The sequence below is a fragment of the Geotrypetes seraphini genome, chromosome 10 (assembly GCF_902459505.1).
Source record: "Geotrypetes seraphini chromosome 10, aGeoSer1.1, whole genome shotgun sequence".
NCBI lineage: Eukaryota > Metazoa > Chordata > Amphibia > Gymnophiona > Dermophiidae > Geotrypetes > Geotrypetes seraphini.
The window spans coordinates 102,976,057-103,000,087 of NC_047093.1; the positions used below are offsets into that span (position 1 = coordinate 102,976,057).

General features: G+C 46.4%; 1 protein-coding gene across 3 annotated transcripts in view; it reads right to left on the bottom strand.

The window, feature by feature from the left end:
* The window catches only part of LRSAM1 (leucine rich repeat and sterile alpha motif containing 1), a 542,506-nt gene that overhangs the window by 113,403 nt on the left and 405,072 nt on the right, over positions 1 to 24,031 (bottom strand). For all 3 annotated transcript variants that reach the window (XM_033960298.1, XM_033960299.1, XM_033960297.1), the window contains one exon: positions 20,609 to 20,689. In XM_033960298.1, the coding sequence (XP_033816189.1) occupies positions 20,609 to 20,689 (81 nt within the window). The remainder of the gene's footprint in view (positions 1 to 20,608; positions 20,690 to 24,031) is intronic.

Here is a 24,031-nt window from a genome sequence, read left to right on the forward strand (position 1 = left end):
GGGAATAGCATCACAGAGGAAATAGCTGGCTACTCTCCACTAGGAACACAGGGTAAACACAATACTGTATATATACTCAGAAAGATAAGATATGATAAAGTACAGAAAGCTAGATTTACCAGGATGTGTGTATATGCACATTACTAGAATTATGCGTGAGATACGTAGGATGAATGTATTATAGTATAAATGCATAAGAAGAGTGTCACAAACCCGAGCCCAATGCCAGCCTTGTGCCAGTTAAACCCCGGAGAAAACATCCCCTGAAACTAGTCCGGGCTAATCACTGTGTCCCTGATAGCAAGGAACAGGACCAGGAAGCACAGGCTGTGTTCAGACCTGCTACAGAACATAGCCTGGTGAAAACTGGCAGGGCCCCTTTAAATCCTCCATTTTGTAAGAGGCTGGCTAAACAGGGAAGAAGGCAGCCTCAGCTGAAGGAAATCCAGCCCCTGAATAGGACTGGGTGTGGTACAGCAGCTTTGCAACATTTGGAGAGCTGGCTGTCCAGGAGGAGGGAAGACACAGGAGAAGCTCTCAGGTGGAAGGAGCTTCCAATTCCTCCAGAGCCAAAGGATATTGAAATATTGGACACAGAGCCAGTAGGAACAATCCTGGTAAACCCGGAGTATGAAGCAATGGATTGCAGTGCTTTACCAGAGGTGGGATTGATTGAGGAAATGGATGTTAATTAGTGTTGAATTGCTTTTTGAGTTAATTTTTGAATGTTTCCATTTCTGCTGGGCAAAAAGGATTTTCCTTGAGCATGCTAGCTAAAGGGATGGATGCTAGCAAAGTGTATGCTTTGATGGGAAGTTTTTTTTTCTTTTTGCCAAGATGGCTGCTGTGAAAGGAACTTCAGCAATTGCTTTCATAAGGTGTGAATATCCTGAGAGTTGGGGAGGATTTGCCCAGCACCTTAGTGAAGGGTTGGTGGGTTAGTTTGCTCTTGGTAACAAGGAGCCGATTGGACAAATCCGCCAGCCTTCTGCCACTGCTTTCGAAAGGGCAGCGCTGCACATTGCAGTGTAATATTGTTTGTTTGTCAATTTACAAGGAAGACTTTGTGAGAGTCAAGGACTGCCAGAGACCCTGTTATACTTGGGACATTGGTAAAAGAACTTTGGGAAAGTTATCCAGACCAGGCTGGTTAACACAATATTATTTTGTTTTCATTATTATGACCAAGACCTTTTGAGTTCATTTTCATTTCATGCATTTTTGCTTGGACCTGTTCAGATGAACTATAAATTTGATTTAAGAACATAAGAAGTTGCCCCCGCTGAGTCAGACCAGAGGTCCATCTTCCTCAGCGGTCCGCTCCCGCGGCAGCCCATCAGGCCCAATGCCTGAACAGTGGTCCCTGACTAATTTTGTAACTTACCTCTAATCCCATCCCTCTACTCTTATCTGTACCCCTCAATCCCTTTGTCTTCCAAGTACCTATCCAAAGCTTCTTTGAACCCCTGTAGCGTGCTCCTGTTTATCACATCCTCTGGTAGCGCGTTCCATGTATCCATGTGTGAAAAAGAACTTCCTGGCGTTTGTTCTAAACCTCTCCCCTTTCAATTTCTCTGAGTGCCCCCTTGTACTTATTGATCTCCTTAATTTGAAAAATCTGTCCCTGTCTATTTTTTCTATGCCCTTCATGATCTTGAAGGTTTCTATCATGTCTCCGCTTTTCCAGGGAGAAAAGCCCTAGCTTTTTCAGTCTGTCAGTATATGAGAGGTCCTCCATGCCCTTTATTAGCTTAGTTGCTCTTCTCTGGACCCTCTCAAGTATCTCCATGTCCTTCTTGAGGTACAGCGACCAGAACTGAACACAGTACTCCAGGTGCGGGCGCACCATAGCACGATACAGTGGCAGGATGACTTCCTTTGTCCTGGTCGTGATACCCTTCTTAATGATACCCAACATTCTGTTTGCTTTCCTTGAGGACGTGGCACACTGTGCCGACGCCTTTAATGTTGTGTCTACCATCACTCCCAGGTCTCTTTCAAGGTCGCTCACCCCTAGCGCTGATCCCCCATTTTGTAAGTGAACATCGGGTTTTTTTTCCCTATATGCATGACCTTGCATTTCCCTATGTTGAAACTCATTTGCCATTTTTTGGCCCATTTTTCCAGTGTTGTCAGATCTTTTTGGAGATCTTCGCAGTCCTCCATGTTATTGACCTTGCAATATAGTTTGGTGTCATCCGCAAATTTAATAACCTCACATTTTGTTCCTGCCTCCAGGTCGTTAATGAATATATTGAATAGGAGCGGTCCCAGCACCGCCCCTGTGGAACTCCGCTCGTGACCCATTGCCAGTCTGAGTAATGTCCCTATACATATGTAATTTTATACATATGTAATTTATACATATGTAATTTTACCCTTCTTTCCTTATGTATCCGTTAGTCTGTATAATTTTAATTTAATTTAATTTAATTTTATTTTATTTTTAACATTGTATTAAAGTTTAACTAACCTTGTATTTGTATTATTTTTCTTGTTTTTGTAAATCGCTTAGTAAATTTAAATAAGCGATTCAACAAATTTTGAATAAACTTGAAACTTGAAACTTTACTCCAACCCTTTGTTTCCTGTCTGCCAGCCAGTTTTTGATCCATCGGTGGACCTCCCCTTGCACCCCATGGTTCCATAGCTTCTTTAGTAGTCTTTCGTGTGGCACCTTGTCGAAGGCTTTTTGGAAGTCAAGGTAAATGATATCTATGGATTCCCCTTTATCCACCTGGCTGGTTACCCCCTCAAAGAAGTATAATAAGTTTGTGAGGCATGACCTGCCCTTGCAGAAGCCATGCTGGCTCGACTTTAGCTGCCCATAGTTGTCGATGTGTTCCCAGATGCTGTCGTTAATCAGTGCTTCCATCATCTTTCCCGGGACCGAGGTCAAGCTCACCGGCCTGTAGTTTCCTGGGTCTCCCCTTGAGCCTTTCTTGAAGATGGGCGTGACATTTGCTATTTTCCAGTCTTCCGAAATCTCTCCAGTTTTTAGGGATAGGTTGCATATTTGTCGAAGTGGCTCAGCTATTTTGTTCCTTAGTTCCTTGAGTACCCTTGGGTGAATGCCATCCGGACCTGGTGATTTGTCGCTCTTTAGCCTGTCTATCTGCCTGAGGTCATCCATCTTGCTCACCTTTAGCTGGACCAGATTTTCATCCTGCTCTCCTTTTACGATCTCCTCGGGCTCCGGAATGTTGGTTGTGTCCTCCCTCGTGAAAACTGACGTGAAGAACTTATTTAGCCTGTCAGCTATCTCCTTTTCCTCTTTTACCACTCCCTTTCTGTCCCCATCATCCAAGGATCCCACTTCCTCCCTTGCTGGTTGCTTCCCCTTAACGTACCTGAAGAATGATTCGAAGTTTGTTGCTTCCCCTGCCAGTTTCTCTTCATATTCTTTTTTTGCTTTCCTAACCACTCGATGACACTCCTTTTGGTGTTTTCTGTGTTCCTTTTGGTTCTCCTCTGTTTTGTCCTTTTTCCATTTTTTGAATGATGCTTTCTTGTCACATCGCCTTTTTCACTACATTTGTTATCCACACTGGGTTTTTTGTTCTATTTTTTTTGCACCCTTTCCTGTACTTGGGGATGCACAGGTTCTGTGCTTCGTGCACTGTGCCCTTGAGTATGGTCCAGGCATTTTCTACGGACTCCATCTTCCTTGCGCTGTCGTTGAGTTTCTTTCCCACCATTTTCCTCATGGCATCATAATTCCCTTTTTTGAAGTTAAGTGCAGTCGTTGTAGTTCTTTTCACCTTTGATGATCCAATTTTTAGCCTGTACTGGATCGTGTTGTGATCGCTGTTTCCTAGTGGGGCTAGTACCGCCACCTCCTTAGCGGGTCCTCCTAGTCCGTTGAGGATTAGGTCAAGAGTGGCATCACCCCGTGTTGGTTCCGTGACCAGCTGTTCCATGAAACAATCCCTCGTGACCTCCAGGAATTTGGTCTCCCTCATGCAGTTTGAGTGCCCAATACTCCAGTTTATTCCCGGATAGTTGAAGTCTCCCATCACCACCACACTTCCGCTTTTGCATACCTGCCTCAGTTCAGCCTCCAGATCCTGGTCGATTTCTTCCGTTTGTCCAGGTGGGCGATAATACAGACCCAATTTTATGTCTGCTCCAGTTCCTCCTGGTAGCTTAACCCATAGTGATTCCAAGTCATCCACCCTTACTGTTGTTTCCATCCTGGTTGAAGGTATGGAATCTTTTATATATAGCGCTATTCCTCCACCCTTTTTGTGTGACCTATCTCTCCTGGAGAGTTTGAATCCTAGTAAAGCCACATCCTATTCATTGTCATCAGTCCACCACGTTTCTGTGACTCCAATTATGTCTAGGCCCTTTTTGCTGGCTAGGATTTCCAGCTCTCCTAGCATTAGTGTATAGGCAAAGTAAGTCCCGTTTGTTCGCCTTTTTTGCTGTTTTTCCTCATGATTTGGCGCTCCTAGCCCCCTCGTGAGTTGCCAGACCCCAAGCCTCATCTCGGTCATCCTCCTCCTGTGGTGTGTCTGTTTCGTCCTCAGCCTGTTCCCCTGTTTTTGGTTGTCCCTCTGGATTCCGTTGTTCTCTATTACTGCTGCTTGCCAGTTTTGTTCGTGCACTAGACCCTTGCAATTCTCCCTTAGGTCCTTTTTCAAAAAGTTCCCACTCAGACCTGAGCCCTCTTTTACAGTGTCATGGCTCAATATCTTTTTCCCGGGTCCCCTGCATTGCATCCTTAGGTTCTTTTTCCAAAAGTTCCCTCTCAGTCCCAATCCCTTTTTTACAATGTCCTTGCTCTATGTCCATGGCCCTGGGCCCCTGTGTTGTATCCTTAGGTCCTTTTCCCAAAAGTTCCCACTCGGTCCCCAGCCCTCTTTTACAATGTCCCTGCTCAGTATCCTTACTTGATACTTTTGTCCGATGTGTCAGATCGACTGTCGGCTTTCCCCTCTTCCTCAGTTTAAAGCCAAATCAATGACGCTCTAGACGTTGCGTGCCAGCATCCTTGTCCCAGTTGTGCTCAGGTGCAGTCCGTCTCTCCTGTAAAGCTTATTCTTTCCCAGGAAAGTTGTCCAGTTTCGTGCAAAAAGGAAACCCTCCTCTTCGCACCATCTCGCTGTGTTCCCGCTAAGCTGCGCTGGGGTGCGCTGGCGCACAAAATATTACCTCGCAGCGCACAAGTTTCTCGTCACAGCGCACACAGTGTAGAGCACAGTTCTTCAACCGCCGGTCCGCAAACAAAATCTTGCCGGTCCGCGAAGGATTCGGTCCCCGCCGCAACGAAAGGCCGGCGTCAGCTGACTTGCAACTTCCTGTTGCAGTCGCTGTGCCGGGACTCCTGCCTTCGCCGGGACTCCTGCCTTCCACCGCGTTTGCCTCCTGCCTTGTCTCCGCACCTCCAGACCAGCAGCGGCAGCTGTGTATGCTTTTAACTTCGGCACAGAGCTGCCCCTAATCAATAGTTTAGCGCGGTTTCATAAGGCAGCCTCGGGGCCTTTGCTAGGCCGGCCCACATCGCATCATCGAAGCGGGCCGGCTATCAAAGGCCCCGAGGCTGCCTCATGAAACCGCGCTAAACTATTGATTAGGGGCAGCTCTGTGCCGAAGTTAAAAGCATACAGAGCTGCCGCTGCTGGTCTGAACTCTTGGGCCGCTGAAGGAGGGCAAAAAGCAGCTGTCCTGGAGGTTTCCCTTCCTCTCGCCTTTACAGGTTCCTTTTTTCCACCTTTTTTTTTTTCCTTCAAACGGCAACGGGCCCCAGCATCGATATCAATCAAGTAAGTTCCACTGTCAATCAAGCGGTTCTGCTCGGCCAAAGCTTCCCCTGTGACATGAGCCACCCTCAGGGGAAAGAAAGTGACCCACAAAGGTGAGGGGAAGGGGGGCAGATGATGGAAGTTGGGGGGGGGAGAGAGAGAGAGAGAGAGAGAGAAGGGGCAGATGATGGAATGGAGGAGATGAGAGAGAGAGAGAAGGGGACAGATGATGGAAGTGAGAAGAAGGGAGAGAGAGCAGAAGGCAGATGGATGTCAGTTGAGAAGGGAGAGCAGATGCTGAATGGAAGTGGGGAAAGAACACATACTGGATGGAAGGAGGAGATAAATAAAGGGGGAAGAAAATAGTAAGATAATGGAGGGGTGAGGGAAAGGGGTGACAAGCTGTGTGTAGACACAGTGAAAAGAGGGAAACGGGACTAAATAGTAAGAAAGAATTTAATTTAGATGGAGGCAGAAAATAGAGAAGGAAGACCAGAGAAGAAAAGGGAAGAGAGAGCAGAGAATGATCAGATCTGAGTGGAGGAAATGAGAAGAGAGATATGCTAAAAACCACAGGGGGGAGGGAAGGATAGAGATGCCAGACCATGAGGGGAACAGAAGGAAGATGATGGATGCTAGACCAAATTGGGGGGTGGGGGGGGGGCAGGAGGAGAGATGGCAGGGAAAGACAGACAGTGAATGGAAGGGGCAGATGCTGGACTGAAGAGACAGAGAAGGTTATCATGCTGCTGTACCGGGCCATGGTACGCCCTCACCTGGAGTACTGCGTCCAGCACTGGTACTTTAAGAAGGACACGGTACTACTCGAAAGGATCCAGAGAAGAGCAACTAAAATGGTTAAGGGGCTGGAGGAGTTGCCGTACAGCGAAAGATTAGAGAAACTGGGCCTCTTCTCCCTTGAGCAGAGGAGATTGAGAGGGGACATGATAGAAACATTCAAGGTACTGAAGGGAATAGACTTAGTAGCTAAGGCAGGGAGAACGAGAGGGCACTCTCTAAAGTTGAAAGGGGATAGATTCCATACAAACGTAAGGAAGTTCTGTGGTAGAAAGCAACATATTTATTTGGCTCATAACTTGCTGGCGCCCGATATTTTTAGCTCACAGTGAAAAAAGTTTGCTCACAACACCCGCCCGCTTAGAGGGAACACTGCTCCTGAGCCAACCGTTTATTGCTTGTAGTTCGCTCTGCCTCCTTGCGTCCGCTCTAGGTACTGGCAGGATCTCTGAGAAGGCTATCTTCCTTGCCCTCAGTTTCAGTTTCCTCCCCAGGATCCTGAACTGATCGGTTAGTGCAGTCCTGTTGTAGTCCCTCCTGCTGACGTCGTTGGTTCCAACATGGATTACTACAGCTGTCTCCTCCGTCTCGGCCCCTTCCAGGATCCTCTCGATTCTGTCGGTGACGTCCTTCGTTCTTGCCCCCGGGAGACATGTCACTAGACGGTCCTCTCTCCCTCCAGCTATGTGACTGTCCACTCCTCTCAGGATTGAGTCTCCCACCACGATAGCAGATCTCCCCTTCCTCAACTGTCTCTCTGGTCTCAGGTCTGTATCGGTGGTGCAGTCCTCTAGTCCCTCCTCCGGGTTCTGTCAGGTCTCCTCCTCATCTGCCTGTCCAGATTCTCCGCAAGGTCCTACTCCCATGGCGTCTGGTGGATTTTGTCATCCGTCTGTTAGTTCCCTCCTGATGTGCTTGTGGTCCTGTGCCTCCACCATCCTGCAGGCCTCCTCGATGAACTTATCGAGTTCCCTAACTTGTTCTGTGATGTGGTCCTCTCTGGCGGTGTCTTCCGTTGCCCAGCACTGCTCCTCTATGGTGCAGAGTCCCTCCAGTTCCTGTACTCGAACCTGCAGTCTCCCGACCTCCTTCTTCAGGCTATCCAGTTCCTGGCATCGACTGCATATGTACGCCCGGCTCCCGGAGGGGAGGTAGTCATACATATGACATTCAATGCAGTATACTGGGTAGTTCTGCTGGGCTCCAACTGCCTCCATTTCTTCTATCCTGTTCCTATGTCCCACGGTGCGTATGGGTGGTGCCTGGCGCGCAGCTAGCTGAAAGAGTAGAGAGAGAAAAAAGTGAGAAGAAAAGTATCTTAGTTAGATTTTTGCTGCTGGGCTGCCTGGGCACCTTCTCAAGGCTCCTTCGCAAAGGCGCTCTCACTAAGGCGAGCGCCTTTGCCGCGCGCTGAACGGCTGCGCGCCGTTGGCTCCTCCCCTTATAAGGGGGAGCTCCGGGTCTGCTGCCGGTGATGTCAGGGGGTGGGCAGAGCTAACTCTCGCCTCAGCCCCTCACCCTCTGGCTCTCTCCTGCTCCTTCCCTTCTGCCTCCACGTGTCTCCTCTGTCCTGCCTTCTGCTTCTCTCCTCAGCCCTCTCCTCCTCTGCCTGCCCCGATCTCAAGCTGAAAGCAAGTTGATCTGCGATCCTTAGCCCCTCCCCTTTTAAGGGGGAGCTCCGGGTCTGCTGCCGGTGATGTCAGGGGATGGGTGGAGCTAACTCTCGCCTCAGCCCCTCACCCTCTAGCTCTCTCCTGCTCCTTCCCTTCTGCCTCCACGTGTCTCCTCTATCCTGCCTTCTTCTCTCCTCAGCCCTCTCCTCCTCTGCCTGCCCTGATCTCAGAACAAGCTGAAAGCAAGCTGATCTGCGATCCTTAGCCCCTCCCCTTTTAAGGGGGAGCTCCGGGTCTGCTGCCGGTGATGTCAGGGGGTGGGCGGAGCTAACTCTCGCCTCAGCCCCTCACCCTCTGGCTCTCTCCTACTCATTCCCTTCTGCCTCCACGTGTCTCCTCTGTCCTGCCTTCTGCTTCTCTCCTCAGCCCTCTCCTCCTCTGCCTGCCCCGATCTCAGAACAAGCTGAAAGCAAGCTGATCTGCGATCCTTAGCCCCTCCCCTTTTAAGGGGGAGCTCCGGGTCTGCTGCCGGTGATGTCAGGGGGTGGGCGGAGCTAACTCTCGCCTCAGCCCCTCACCCTCTGGCTCTCTCCTGCTCCTTCCCTTCTGCCTCCACGTGTCTCCTCTGTCCTGCCTTCTGCTTCTCTCCTCAGCCCTCTCCTCCTCTGCCTGCCCCGATCTCAGAACAAGCTGAAAGCAAGCTGATCTGTGATCCTTAGCCCCTCCCCTTTTAAGGGGGAGCTCCGGGTCTGCTGCCGGTGATGTCAGGGGGTGGGCGGAGCTAACTCTCACCTCAGCCCCTCACCCTCTGGCTCTCTCCTGCTCCTTCCCTTCTGCCTCCACGTGTCTCCTCTGTCCTGCCTTCTGCTTCTCTCCTCAGCCCTCTCCTCCTCTGCCTGCCCCGATCTCAGAACAAGCTGAAAGCAAGCTGATCTGCGATCCTTAGCCCCTCCCCTTTTAAGGGGGAGCTCCGGGTCTGCTGCCGGTGATGTCAGGGGATGGGTGGAGCTAACTCTCGCCTCAGCCCCTCACCCTCTAGCTCTCTCCTGCTCCTTCCCTTCTGCCTCCACGTGTCTCCTCTATCCTGCCTTCTTCTCTCCTCAGCCCTCTCCTCCTCTGCCTGCCCTGATCTCAGAACAAGCTGAAAGCAAGCTGATCTGCGATCCTTAGCCCCTCCCCTTTTAAGGGGGAGCTCCGGGTCTGCTGCCGGTGATGTCAGGGGGTGGGCGGAGCTAACTCTCGCCTCAGCCCCTCACCCTCTGGCTCTCTCCTACTCATTCCCTTCTGCCTCCACGTGTCTCCTCTGTCCTGCCTTCTGCTTCTCTCCTCCTCTGCCTGCCCCGATCTCAGAACAAGCTGAAAGCAAGCTGATCTGCGATCCTTAGCCCCTCCCCTTTTAAGGGGGAGCTCCGGGTCTGCTGCCGGTGATGTCAGGGGGTGGGCGGAGCTAACTCTCGCCTCAGCCCCTCACCCTCTGGCTCTCTCCTGCTCCTTCCCTTCTGCCTCCACGTGTCTCCTCTGTCCTGCCTTCTGCTTCTCTCCTCAGCCCTCTCCTCCTCTGCCTGCCCCGATCTCAGAACAAGCTGAAAGCAAGCTGATCTGTGATCCTTAGCCCCTCCCCTTTTAAGGGGGAGCTCCGGGTCTGCTGCCGGTGATGTCAGGGGGTGGGCGGAGCTAACTCTCGCCTCAGCCCCTCACCCTCTGGCTCTCTCCTGCTCCTTCCCTTCTGCCTCCACGTGTCTCCTCTGTCCTGCCTTCTGCTTCTCTCCTCAGCCCTCTCCTCCTCTGCCTGCCCCGATCTCAGAACAAGCTGAAAGCAAGCTGATCTGCGATCCTTAGCCCCTCCCCTTTTAAGGGGGAGCTCCGGGTCTGCTGCCGGTGATGTCAGGGGGTGGGCGGAGCTAACTCTTGCCTCAGCCCCTTACCCTCTGGCTCTCTCCTGCTCCTTCCCTTCTGCCTCCACGTGTCTCCTCTGTCCTGCCTTCTGCTTCTCTCCTCAGCCTGCCCCGTTCTCAGAACAAGCTGTGTGAAGCCATTCTGTTTTATTCACATAGGATAAGTTTATACACAACAGGGTCTTCCTCCCTCTTGGGGAAGCACGCTGGGAGAATATTTTAAGCGTGGGCCGGTTACCGCAAGCCTCGAGGGCCGGCCACGCTACAAGAGTTATATATTACATTACATTAGGGATTTCTATTCCGCCATTACCTCGCGGTTCAAGGCGAATTACAAAAGAATTATAGAAGTTGGATTACAAAAAGATGTCTGGTCATTTTCAGGGAAAATAAAGAGTATAGTAGGTTGTTTCTGGGGGGGAGTTAGTGAAGGGAAGGAATAGGACTTGTGGTGTTATGTGAATATAGTATACTCAAGTGCATATATACGGTGAATATACGAGGTCTGTTCAAAAAGTTCCAGGACAGTTTGAATTACGCACTAATGGGAAGTTCTTTTGCTAGAAACCTCTCAAGTAAGCTCCTTTTTTCCGTTTGTTATGTGTTTTTGTCTCTATGCTACAGCAGCTTTTGTGAAAGTGTGTTTTCGTGATCGACTATTTTTCATCACGTGCGACCTCAATGAGCAACGCTATAGCATGAAGTTCTATTTTAAATTGGTTAAGACCACTACAGAAACCAACCCTCATTTCTTGATAAACTTTTCATACCACAATGTTCCCCTCGCACTCTAAGGTCAACTGACCAAAAACTTCTCTTCATTCCCTCCCTAAAAGACTTCTATTACACCCGAAAAACAAATTTCGCAGTAACCGCCCCTACATTATGGAACTCTCTGCCACAACAACTCTGCGACGAACAACAATTAGTCAAATTCAAGACTAGTCTAAAGACTTTCTTATTTCAGGACGCATTCGACTGTACTTAGATCTCCTTTTCTTTTATTATTTCCTCTTTCCTTCAAGGAACTATTTGCCTCAACAAAGCGCCCCTACCCTTTACGTTTTATCCCCACCCCACTTTCTCCTTTCTTCTCAATTATGTAACTTTTCCCCCTCCTTCCCTCTTACCCTCACCTTCAAGTTTGTCTAGTCTTTGTCATCTATGTTCACTCTATTTAATTTTTTTAAACGCCTATTATTATTTTCATCTGCCATTTTACATTTTATTGTTAACCGGCCAGACATTTGTTTGATGGTCGGTATATTAAAAACTAATAAAAAAAAAAATGAAATGTTGAAAGTGGCTTATGGAAAACATGTCATGAGTCATGAAAGGAAGGCGTTTTGAATGGTATTCACACTTCAAAAGTGGTTGTGAATCAGTAAAACACAATTCACAAACTGGATGACCAGCAATGTCAACTGTTGATGATCATGTTGATCAAGTGAGGGTTCTTGTATGCTACTCAGCAATTAACTGTTAGAGAATTGGCAGAGGAATGAAACATCTCCAATGGTTCATGCCACAACATTCTAACAGAGAAGTTGGGGATGCCTCACGTTGCGGCAAAATTTGTTCCTCAGTTGATGACCAATGACTCCCCAATCATTAGTAGCAGTATAGAAGCTTTCAATAAACAATCTCATCAATATGGAGAGAATGGCATTGAGGTCCCAGGCAAAAGCAGGAGGCTTGGTATGAGCCTGTAAAACCAAAGGATGTACAGATAAGTTTCTTGTCTAATAGTGAATGAAAGACGTTAATAGCACTGAGATAAACACGTACTGAAGGATGGTCACGTGATGATGTGAGCTGAACGGCTGCTTGTTCGTTCGGCTCCGGAGCCCTGCGCCTCGCATCGCTGCAATTTAAGCACCGGAACTAACAATTTACACCCCCTTTGCCGGCGGAATTAGCGCCCTTTCTATGGACAGGTTTTTGGCGCATTCACCAGCCCCGATGTCATCCAAATCTACAAAAAAAGACCGGGAGAAGGTGCGGACCGGAGAGGACAAGATGGCGGCCGCGCCTCGTGCGGAGGCTCCGGCGGCCACCTTTTCGCCCGAAATGTTGTCGGAGCTACAGCGGGTGATTCTGCAGGCGCTGGGGCCGCACATGGAAACTATTTCCTCTCAATTAACTAAGATGGAATCTCTCCTCGAAGACCACGCCAAGCACGTCACGGAATTGGAGACGCGGGTTTCGGCGGTGGAGGACGGGGCCCTAGCGCTGGACTCGACTGTGACCACGTTGACGACTCAGCTCCATGTCTGCCAAGATAAACTTGAGGATTTAGAGAACAGGTCTCATCGTGGCAACTTGAGATTTATAGGATTACCCGAGACTATTGCTGATTCTGTACTCCTCTTGGTGGTGGAATCCTGGTTAGCCTGTGAACTACCAATGCCTTCCTCCTTAGGCCCTGCCAGGTTTGAGCGGGTACATCGTGTGGGCCCTCGGGCTGGAACTGACCAGAGACCCAGAGTGGTCATTGGCAAACTACATAATTACAGACATAAAGTGGAGCTGCTGCGTGCATTCAGAGCTAAAAAAGAATCTCTGACCTACGACTCCTCTCCTGTGCGTGTAGCCCAGGACTATTCTGCTGCACTCACTGAAAGGCGTAAAGTTTTTCATCCTCTCTGTTCTAAACTGGTAGAACAAAAAAGGAGGTTTATGTTTCTTTATCCTGCAGTCCTGAAAATTCATCAAAATGGAAAGTGGCATGTGTTTGACTCTGCTGTCTTGGCGGGAGAGTTTATAAACCGTTCTGAATCTAATTCAGGGGAAGCTTGATCATATATCATTGAGTTTATTGTTCAGCTGGTAATGGGGGTTTACCATACTGTAATACAAGTTCATTGTTGTTTGTTCAATTATTTTGAAATCCTTAGCGGGGGCAGGGCTCTGACAGCCTCTGAGATGTGACCAGCTTTTCCAGGGCCTGGAGGGTTTTGGGAAAGTGATGGACCTAGAAGGGGGGGGACTGGGGGAGGAGAAGATGGGGTTGGAAGGAGGGCGGGGGGTGGGTTGGGTGGGCTGCGAGGGGAGGGGGGGATTGGTTTAGGGGGGTTGGGACGAGTGTCATACTTCTGTATAATCCTGTCCAGTGCAGTTTCTGTGCTTTTTCTGAGTCAAACTACATCTCCTACATTACTGGTTTGTTTGCTGTTTAGTTTTCCCCGGTATGGCTGGGAGTCGGGGGAAACCTGTACGTGTTATTGGGCAACGTACTTTTCTTTGACCTACTCATGACTCCATCCACCTTTCGTATTTTATCTTGGAATGTCTGTGGGATCACCTCCCCTGTGAAGCGTAGTAAGATTCTGCAACGCCTTCAACATCATAAAGCTGATCTAGCATGTCTTCAGGAGACCAGACTTTCGGACACTGAACATGCTAAGCTATTGAGAGTTGGGTGGGCCAGGTTTTCTATACTTCCTCCTCTCATAAGAAAGCTAGAGTGGTGCTGCTGGTAAGAAAGGGATTTCCGGGGAAAATTGAACAACTCTACAAGGATGTCTTGGGGAGGACCTTGCTTTGCAGGGTAACTATGTCCGGGACTACCTTTAACTTGCTAATGCTCTATGCTCCCAACCAATATGACCACTCCTTTTTTGCCAACTTGGCGAGGATAGGAGTGCGTGATCCTACTAATCCTTTGATATTATTGGGGATTTTAACCAGGTTCTGGACCCAACAATGGATAGAACAGGCCCGGGACCTTCCCAATCCGGTGGCCCTACCAAGGGAATCCCATACTTGTGTGATACTTTAGATCTTATTGATTCCTGGCGTGTACTGCACCCTACGGAACGGGACTATACGCACCAGTCTCGAGCGCATCACACGTTTTCCCGTATAGACTACATTTTGACATCGACGGCATATTTACCTAGGCTCGGAGCTTCCGAGGTGGGTCCCCTCTCTGTGTCTGATCACTGTCCTATCTGGATCGACGTTTTACATGGCACAGATTCCTTGCCTGGAGGATCTTGGAGATTTCCATCCTATTTATTTAACAACTTGAATTTTCAGCAATATCTTACTCAGAAATGGGATGATTATTTGACCTTTAATTCTCAACATCAGGACAGACCATTGTTGTTCTGGGAGGCGGCGAAGTCAGTTCTTATGGGGGATATTATATCTTACGTTAGTGCACATAGACACCGTATTTCCAGGGGAGTCTTACACTTAGAGCGTGAATACCAACTTTTTAAACGTGCTCATATTGCACACCCTTCCTCGCAGACACAGGAAGCCATGACGTCAGCACAGGCTGCTCTGAACACTTTATTACACGAACGTACCCAGCATTACTTTCACTATTGTAGGTTTAAATTTTACAGATTTGGGAATAGGGCGGGGCGTCTGTTGGCCAATTTGACTAAACCATATCGTTCTAACCGTCATATTTCCCGAATATTACTTAGTTCGGGGAAGGAATTAACCAAGACCCCTGACATTGTGGAGGGCTTTTTACAGCATTATAAAGCCTTCTATGCTGCTAGGGATGGTCGGGGAGGACCTGAGGTGGAGGATTATTTGATGGATGCAGGGGTTCCTAGATTGTCCTCCCCGGATAGATTATTTTTGAATCATCCCATTCAGGGTAAAGAGCTACAGGCAGCGGTAAAGCAGCTTAAGGGAGGCACGTCGCCTGGTCCCGATGGGTTTTCCCGAGTTTTATAAACTTCTTTTTTCCGCCCTTTGCGGTCCTCTGGAGGCATACTATAATGCAGCCCTGGAGGGTGGATCCTTTCCCTTAGGGGCAAACCAGGCATATATTACCTTAATTCCTAAACCGGGTAAATTAGACACGGACGTGGAATCCTATCGCCCTATCTCATTAATTAATGTGGACATCAAAATATTAGATAAAATATTGGCTAATCGACTTTCAACCCTGTTGCCGAAATTGATAGTACCTGAACAAGTGGGTTTTGTACGAAACCGTCATTCAGTCCTTAATGTTCGTAGATTACTTACTGCATTACAGCGTATGAGAGATTCTGGTGCTCCTGGGATACTGGTGGGTTTAGATGCAGCTAAGGCTTTTGACCAGGTCAACTGGAAGTACTTGTTTAGTGTGCTGACTTACATGGGCTTTACTGGGTGGTTCTTTAACATGCTTCAATTACTTTATAAGGATCCCACCGCTTGCATTTTGGTCAATGGTACTCGATCTCCTGTGTTTCAGATTGAGCGTGGAACACATCAGGGCAGCCCGCTTTCCCCCCTGCTTTTCTTATTGTATCTGGACCCCTTATTGCGTACAATACTCTGTGATGATATCTTACAGGGCATGCCAGAGGGGGATTCTCAACTACGGGTGTTGGCTTATGCAGATGATCTTTTATTAACATTAGGATCCCCTGTAGCCTCTCTTTCTAGGGCGTTGGAACTGTTAGATGAATTTAGTATGTACTCAGGTATGCAGTTGAATAGATCAAAATCAATGGTATTGCCCCTATCTCTGGAGGTGCAGATGAAGTGGAGGGGTGCATTTCCATTGGTTTGGGCGACGGGCCATCTTACCTATTTGGGTATTGTTATTTCCTCGGATCCGTCTCAACTGTATTCTCTTAACATAGACCCTCTGGTACTTACAACGATTCAGAAATTAGAGAATTGGAGGGTCTATCCACTTTCTTTATTGGGTAAAATAGCATTGTATAACATGGTGCTTGTACCGCAGTGGTTTTATATATTTCAAATGATACCTGTTTTACTTTCTGCTCGCCACGACAAATTGCTGGGGAAATGTTTACAAAGGTTTTTGTGGAATGGGAGGAGGGCTCGGTTATCCCTGTCTCATTTGGCACGCCCTTGGGACCGGGGAGGTTTTGGCCTCCGTAATCTTCGGTTACTGTCTCAGGCGTGTCAGATGAGACATTTGAATGACTGGTTTAGGGGCACTGGACATTTCTCAGCCACCAATCATGAATTGTTACTCTGTGACCCTTACCACTTTAGTTATTTGCTCCATGCTCTTCACTTGCCAAGAAAGACCTCCTCAGCACGGGATCTCTTCTTATTGCCTTTGCGACGCCTCTGGAAATTGCTATGTCATCAACTTCGGATCCAGCCTCAGGTGACTCCTTATTTACCTTTGAGGGGCAACGGGGCATTCTCAGCGGGACTGGACCAGGTGTCCACTGGGGTGTGGAATTCGCGATCTAATCAATATATCTTTCAACTGGTCCACACATCCGGTTCCTTAAAACGTTTGAGGAACTACAACGTGATAATGGATGGAAGCCCACTGACTGGCTTTCTTACCTTCAATTATCTTCTTACGTGACCACATTGCCGAGAGTATCCCTCACTGATCGCTGCATGGAGTCCCTCTCCGAAGCGTTGAGCTTATCGGCTCAGGCACACATCCCCTTGAGATTTCATCATCGTCGCCTTCAGGAACAATTGGGGGAACCGGACTACGATTCAATTGCTTTACGATGGTCTCAGGATCTCCCTTGTGCGGTGACTGCAACTATGATTCGCAGGGGGACTTTTCGGACAGCCCGTGTGACTCATAATGTTATCTTGTTTGAACTTAATTACAAATTTTTACACAGGCTCTACAGATCAACTGCATATCAGTTTCGAGCTAAAATGTGTGCGACTGACCAATGTCTCAAATGTCCTCATTCGCCATCTACCTTGGGACATTAGTTCTGGACTTGTACTCGGATCACTGCATTTTGGCATCAGCTTAATATACATATTCAAACTATGTGGAATTACAACTTTGTCATGGACCCGGTGATGCTGTTTGCGTTGGATCATGTTCCCTTGTCTGCTCCGAAGGGATTTCGCAGCTTTCTGTCAAGAGCGGTGTTACTGGGGAAGAAAGCAATCTTGCTGTGCTGGATTTCCACTGATTCCCCGACACTTTCACGTTGGAGAACATTGATGATTCACCAAGCATCCATGGAGAGGCTCTGTTTTCCTTCCTTGGACTCTGCGCAGGGACGGTTATTTAATCTTTGCTGGATGCCTTTTTGGGAAACTTTAACGCCAAGGGCACGTAGCCATTTATTGAATGTTTGAGTGTCTTTGCTGTGATAGCACTGGATTGGAATTTGTGTTTTTTTTTAAGGCATAGCTAGGGGATTGGGAGTGGGGAGGGATGGGGGGAGGGAGGGGTAGACCTGATGCGGGGTGAAGTTGGGAAGTGTATTGGTGCAAGCTTTCTTGTGTTGTACATCTTGCATTTTGAAGTTTTACTTATTACAAAAATTTAATAAAATATATTTTGAAAAAAAAAACACGTACTGAAGTAGTCTTGAGACCAGAGTTGGAAAACTGAATGAAATAATCTAGAACTGATGGTAGAAGACAAGTGATTGGATCTAGCAAGTGGAGATCACACCAGATAGTGAAGTGAGTCCATTTGAAATGATAGTATTACTGTGTGGAAGGTTTTTGGGGACCTCTATAATGGCTTATACTGGTGCAGATAGGATAAAAGTGTCTACTTGGTGGGAGACAAATACCATGCTGTGAATGTTAACAAGTGTAGATTAGGATGGAGGAGAGAGAGCCCTCGTACTGTGTGAGCAATGCTCGAAACATTTGAAATAGGATGCATTCCTGAGCACTGAGCTATAGGAGGAAAAATAGAAACATGATGGCAAATAAAGTCCAAATGACCCATCCAGTCTGTCCATCCATAGCATCTCCCATCTCTTCCTCTCCCTAAGAGAGGAAATCATGGTTGAAGTGGACACCGAGGCACGATGAGAATCATGGCGGCTTGCACTTGTTGAAGTTTGTGGAGAGTCTTCCCAACTAGAAGTATTGGAGGGAATGTATAGAGGAACTGCTGTCGCCAGTCTAGGAGAAAGATGACCAACTCCAGATGATTGGAAGTGTAGTCTGGAGCAGAAGAGTGGAAGTTTGTGGTTGTGGGGGTTAAGCAAAAAAAGTCTAAATCTGGGTCCCCCAACCCCAAAAGATCTGCAACAAGCGGGGTGTGTTGAGAGACCACTCATAAGGTTGAAGGAGCCTGCTTAGCTCATCTGCTAAAATGTTTTGTTTCCTTGCCAGATAAACTTCTTTGAGCAGGATGTTGTGAGTAATTGCCCAGTTCCATACTTGTATCACCTCTTGGCAGAATGGGCAAGATCCCGTGCCTCTTCGTTTGTTCAAGCAGAACATGGCAACATGATTGTCAGTGTGGATGAGAACTACTCAATTCTGTAGGTGATCCTGGAAGGTTCGGAGGGTGTTGCAAATTGTTCAGAGCTCTAGGCGATTAATATGGAGAGTTTTCTCATAAGGAGTCCAGATGCCTTGGGTGTGCAGGCTGTCAAGTTGGGCTCCCCAGTCTAACAGCTTTTAGTGGAGAGGAGGCTAGAAGAGAAGGTCTCTGGAGAGATTGGATGAAAACATCCACCAATGGAGGGATATGCGAAGTTCTGAGGTCACTTCTTATTGGTTGAGAAAGAGACCCAGTGGCTATAGACCACTTATTGGTTGAGAAAGAGACCCAGTGGCTATAGACCACTAGGAGGAGAGAGTTCATTGAGGCACTCTGAAGTGTAGATGTGCAAATGGAATGATGTTAACAGTTAATGCCATGTGACCCAGAAGACGTAACATCTGTCTTACAGTAATGCTTAAAAGGAAGGATATGATTAATTTATTTATAGGTGGATAAGATTGTCAACAAAAATATTTAAAAAAATGAGATTACCACTGAAAAATAGCTGGAAAGCAATGACCACAAATGCTCACAGTCTAAGCAACAAAGTTCATGATCTGCAAGCTCTGATGTTAGAGGCAGACCTGGATATTGTTGCTATCACAGAGACATGGTTCAGTGAATCCCATGGATGGGATGCAAACATACCGGGATATAGTCTTTTTAAGAAGGACAGAAATGGTCTATAAGGTAGAGGAGTAGCTTTCTATGTAAAGATCGATATCCAAGTGACTGAAATGCAAGGGACCTGGGAAGAGGAAGAAGCGATATAGAGTGCTCTGAAAAGAGAAGTTGGAACTTCTATCTACGTGAGTGTAGTCTAAAGAACTCCGATTCAATCACAGCAAATTGATTAAGATCTGATTGCTGATATCCAAAAGTTTGGAAAGAAAGAGGAGGCACTGCTGTTGGGGGATTTCAACCTGCCAGATGCGGACTGGAAAGTTCTGTCTGCAAAATCAGAAAGAAGTAGGGAGATTGTGGATGCCTTTCCAGAGGCTCTACTCAGTCAAATGGTGACGAATTCCACAAGGGAAAAAGTGATAGTGTATCTGTATGTGAAGATCTTAAGGTGGCCAAACAGGTTGAAAAGGTGACGGTGAAAGCTAGAAGGATGCTAGGTTGCATAAGGAGAGATATGACCAAGAATCTAGGGAATAAACTTGATTTCAGTAATTTTCTGACATGCATGTATGATGAGGAGAGGGAAATCAATTTACAAAGCTCAGCAGATAGTTGTTGTAAAAATCTTTTATATAAACAGCCACGTACAGAATGAAACACAAATAATGATGTATGTTGTAATGGATGATCTGGAGAGAAGAGAGTAAATTGATCCATCAGATAACCAGGTGCCTGGCCATACTCTGGGCTCAACTAGAAGCCAATAGAGCTCTCTAAAGTATGGTGTAATGTGATCCAATTTCTTTAGGCTGAAAATCAGATGAGCTACCACATTCTGGATTATACACAATCTATGTAAGTTATTGCAAGGACCTTGCAAATGGACAGAGTTGCAATAATCCAGAGTGCCAACAACCTAAATGAAATTGGGCAAAAATAGGAATTCCATGAAATTTCCACAAAATGAAAAAGCATTTTTTGGTTTTGTAAAATGTTTATCACTGTAAAACATTCAAGTGCTAAGCCTGTCCTAAGCCCACCCAAAACATGCCTCTAACACACCCCCTTAAGATTTAGATACATTGGAGACAAAACTAACAAAAAGTCAGTTTCGAAACTGCCCACTTGGACGTTTGACTAGTAAGACATCCAAGTGTCGGTTTATGCTGTCTTTTGGATGTCTATCATTTTAAAAAGTGAGCCCCATAATATTCAAATTGTGGAAGGCTGTTATATAGGAATCTTCAATCTATTAGGGGATATAGCTGTTTTCATTTTGGTTCAACATAGTGGACTATGGTCAGTCTGAGGACAGATTCAGTCGATGACAGATTTAGTTACACACTGATACATGCAAGACCCCAACTGCATAGTAGTAAAGATGGAAAATGGTTACAGGACTTATGAGAAAACTATTCCTAAGGGTATACTTCTCCATGATGAACAATATTTAACTTAAAGAGAAGCACTTTTTTGATAAAACAGCTCTATATGAGTCTTATTCAACCATGCACATCTTAAAAATATTTGTAGTACCAGCAAAGATTATGAGGTACAATTTGAAGAATTTGTGGGGCCAAGCTACACTGGTGTACATTGAAGTATCTGAAAGAAGCAAATTTTAAAAAAGACAAATTTGCTATGAGAGAGCAAGAGTTATAATAATGAGATGGTAGAGAGGGCAGATTCTATCCCAATCATTAGAGCCCTACATACCTGTAGTATCTCTGTGTCCAGTTCTTGCCTCCTTAACTCCAGCTGTGTCAACTGCAATAACTCAGTTTCTATTAATTTAATCTAAACAAAAGATGAAACAGGGAGTTTTTACTTACATTTTCAATTATTTTTCATTATTCTGCTAAGTCTTGACTATAAGCATTTAATATCCAGCAGCTTCATCAAACCATCTCTGACAGGTCTGGGAAACATAAGGGCCCTTTTTATGCTTATAGAAAAAGCCTGCTGCAAAATGGGGCCCTTCAATATTTCATACCTTTGCTTTGGGGTCTACCTATTTTCTTACACCTAGGGCTCCTTTTACTAAGCTGTGATAGCGGTTTTAGCATGTACTTAGCACGCGCTGAATTGCCGCACATGCTACACCTTAATGCCAGCATTAAGCTGGCATTAGTTCTAGCTGTGTAGCGCGGGTTTAGCATGCACTAAAATCCTGCATGCGCTAGAAACGCTATCGCAGCTTAGTAAAAGGAGCCCTAGTCTTTAAATTAAAAAAAATATCCTTATTGGATAATTCTAACACTGCTTACACCAAGCAATGAAACAATCAAGCATTAACTTTAGAAACTGGTCATGAAAATAATATAATGAATCTATATAGCAGTTTGCTCTTTTAAAATGGCATATTCCATGCCAAAGAGTTTAATTTCCTGCAACTTCCAAAACACAAACTATTCTCCTCAGTCTCATGCAAAGTACCGTGCAGATCATTTGCACAGTCTTCAAACTTTAGTCCTTAAAAGCAAGTTACATAGGAATTTTGATTTCTTTTCTTACAAATGTTTCAGGAAATTAATGGAATGGGGTAGGAAATGTGCTATTTCAAAACTGTTCAAGGAAAGTGAATTTTCATGTCCAGTTTTCAGCAGTGGTGTACCTAATGTATGTGACACCGAACCCCTCTCATATAAAAAAAATTTTTTTTAGTATACTGATAACTCTTTTCAGTCTCAGTTCACATTTTTATCTGAGCTAATTAGTGATAATTTTAAACTTTTGGCTGTAATTAATTTAAAGAAAAAAACCCATTTCATTAACCTTGAAGACAAGGAGAGTGACAAAAGAGAATATATTATAACTGAAAAGAAAGTCTATCTCCAGTGTCTCCCAGACTGAAAGTGACTTGCCCAGAGTCACAAGGAGCAGGAGCTGGCAGAGTTTGTGTGGGAAGTGAAGCCTGCAGAGTCTCTATCTGTGAAGGCAAGAAAGACCTTCCTCCCAAACAGCAAAATTGCTTACCTCTAACAGATGTTCTCCACAGCCACACTTGCTGGTGAAGTCCTCTGACTGAGCCTACATGCCAGTGCTCTCCCTAGATTCAGTAGAATTTTTTTTCAACTGAGCAAGTGCAGGATGCTTTGCCTCTGGGAGCCCACCCCTTAGCTGTCCGTTATGTCACTAGCTTAGAAAACTATCTGGTAAGAGGGGATGGCTAGTGGGCAAGTGTGGCTGTATTCCCCTGCTGTCTACAGAGAATACCTGTTGCAGGTAAGCAACTTTGCTTTCTCCAGAGACAAGCAGGGGAAATGCAGCCACACTTGCTGACGAGTCCCTAGCTGAACACTGAGATGGGTGGAGGTATAAAACTTATAGTGGAAATACATTTCGGAGGACAGACTGTCCAAATTGTGTATCTTGCGCTGAACTTTAATCCAAACAATAGTGCTTAGTGAAGGTATGTACAGAGGACCAAGTTGCTACTCTTGAATTGAGACTGATCTCAAATTCACAACTGAGGAACCTGTAGCTCGTTCTTGATGTGCTCCAATCTGTCCTGGAGGAGATAAATGAGCTCTAGCATAGCAAAAAGAGATGCAATTAGCAATCCATCAAGATATACCCCCTCTTCTATTAAACTGCGCTAGCAGTTTTTAGCACAGAGAGCCACGCTGAATGGCCTGCGCTGCTCATGATGCTCAACAGGAACTCTATGAGCATTGGGAGCAGCGCAGGCCATTCAGTGTGGCTCCCCGCACTAGAAACTGCTAGCACAGTTTAATAGAAGAGGCCCATAGTTTTATGTTTTACGTTTATTAAAATTTGATGCAAACGCTTATAATAATATTTCAAAGCGAGTTACAAATCTACTAAAATCGGGATTACAGATAACATTTAGTTGTAATTACAAGGAGAAATTATGTTCTTACCTGCTAATGTACTTTGTTTTAGCCTCTCCAGACCAGCATAGGCATCTTACAAGCGGGTTATATCTCATCATGACCATGACCAGCTGAATAGCCAAGCAGAACTAAGAAATGTAAACAGAAATAAACAAGACTACGAACAGGAGTAACAACTAATACACCTGAATGCTGTTGGAAAATGCAAAGGAGAGATTCCAGCAAGAAAATGTCCCCACAGCTCGCAAGCTGAGTCACAGCAGCTGTTCTTCAATTCTCCCCGGCCCTAGAAAAATACTAGTACCGGCAGAAAAAACAAAATCTGCACGTGCAACACCCACAAAAACAACACGACAATAGATAGGGTGGGGTCCTATGCCAGTCTGGACTGGCTAAAAGAAAGTAAATTAGCAGGTAAGAACTTAATTTCTCCTTCTTTAGCAACTCTCCAGACCAGCATAGGCATTTTAAAAGCGGGACATACCATAGCAGTCCCCATCAAGGGTGGGACCCCTGAGGGGCCGACACCAGAACACGCTCACCGAACACTGTGTCCCAACGCGCCTGAACATCCACACGATAGTGTCTGACAAAGGAATGCAAGGAAGACCAAACAGCAGCCTTACAAATATCTACTGGAGGCATTTGTGAAGACTCAGCCCAAGAAGCCACTTGACCCCTAGTAGAATGAGCCTTGAGAAATACCGGAGCAGGCTTCTTCTGAAGAAGGTATACAGAAGCAATAGTCTCCTTGATCCAGTGAACAATGGTAGCCTTGTAAGCACCATCCTTCTTATGAGGGCCTGCTAAAAGGACAAAGAGACGATCTGACTTTCTGAACTCCTGGGTCCTTTGGAATAAAAGAGTGAAGAACCCGAGAAACGTCCAACTTGCGCAAGTGATTCTGCTCTGCAGATCCGTCCGAAGAACCCAACACCGGGAGGACCACTGACTGATTGACATGAAAAGGAGAAACTACCTTAGGCATAAAGGAAGGAACAGTACACAAAATAACCTGCTCCCTAGAAAACTCCAGGAACGGAAACCTACAAGAGAAAGTCTTCAACTCAGAAACATGTCTAGCAGAAGTAATTGCTACCAAAAAGACCTCTTTAAGAGTAAGGTCCTTCAATGTGCAGGCCCCCAAAGGCTTGAAGGGTGGGTGTACCAGCACAGAAAAGACCAGATTATGATCCCAGGAAGGAACAGATGGTCTAACGGGAGGCTTGAGCAACTTGGCCACCCGCAAGAAGCAAACGACATCAGGAATGGCAGTCAGACG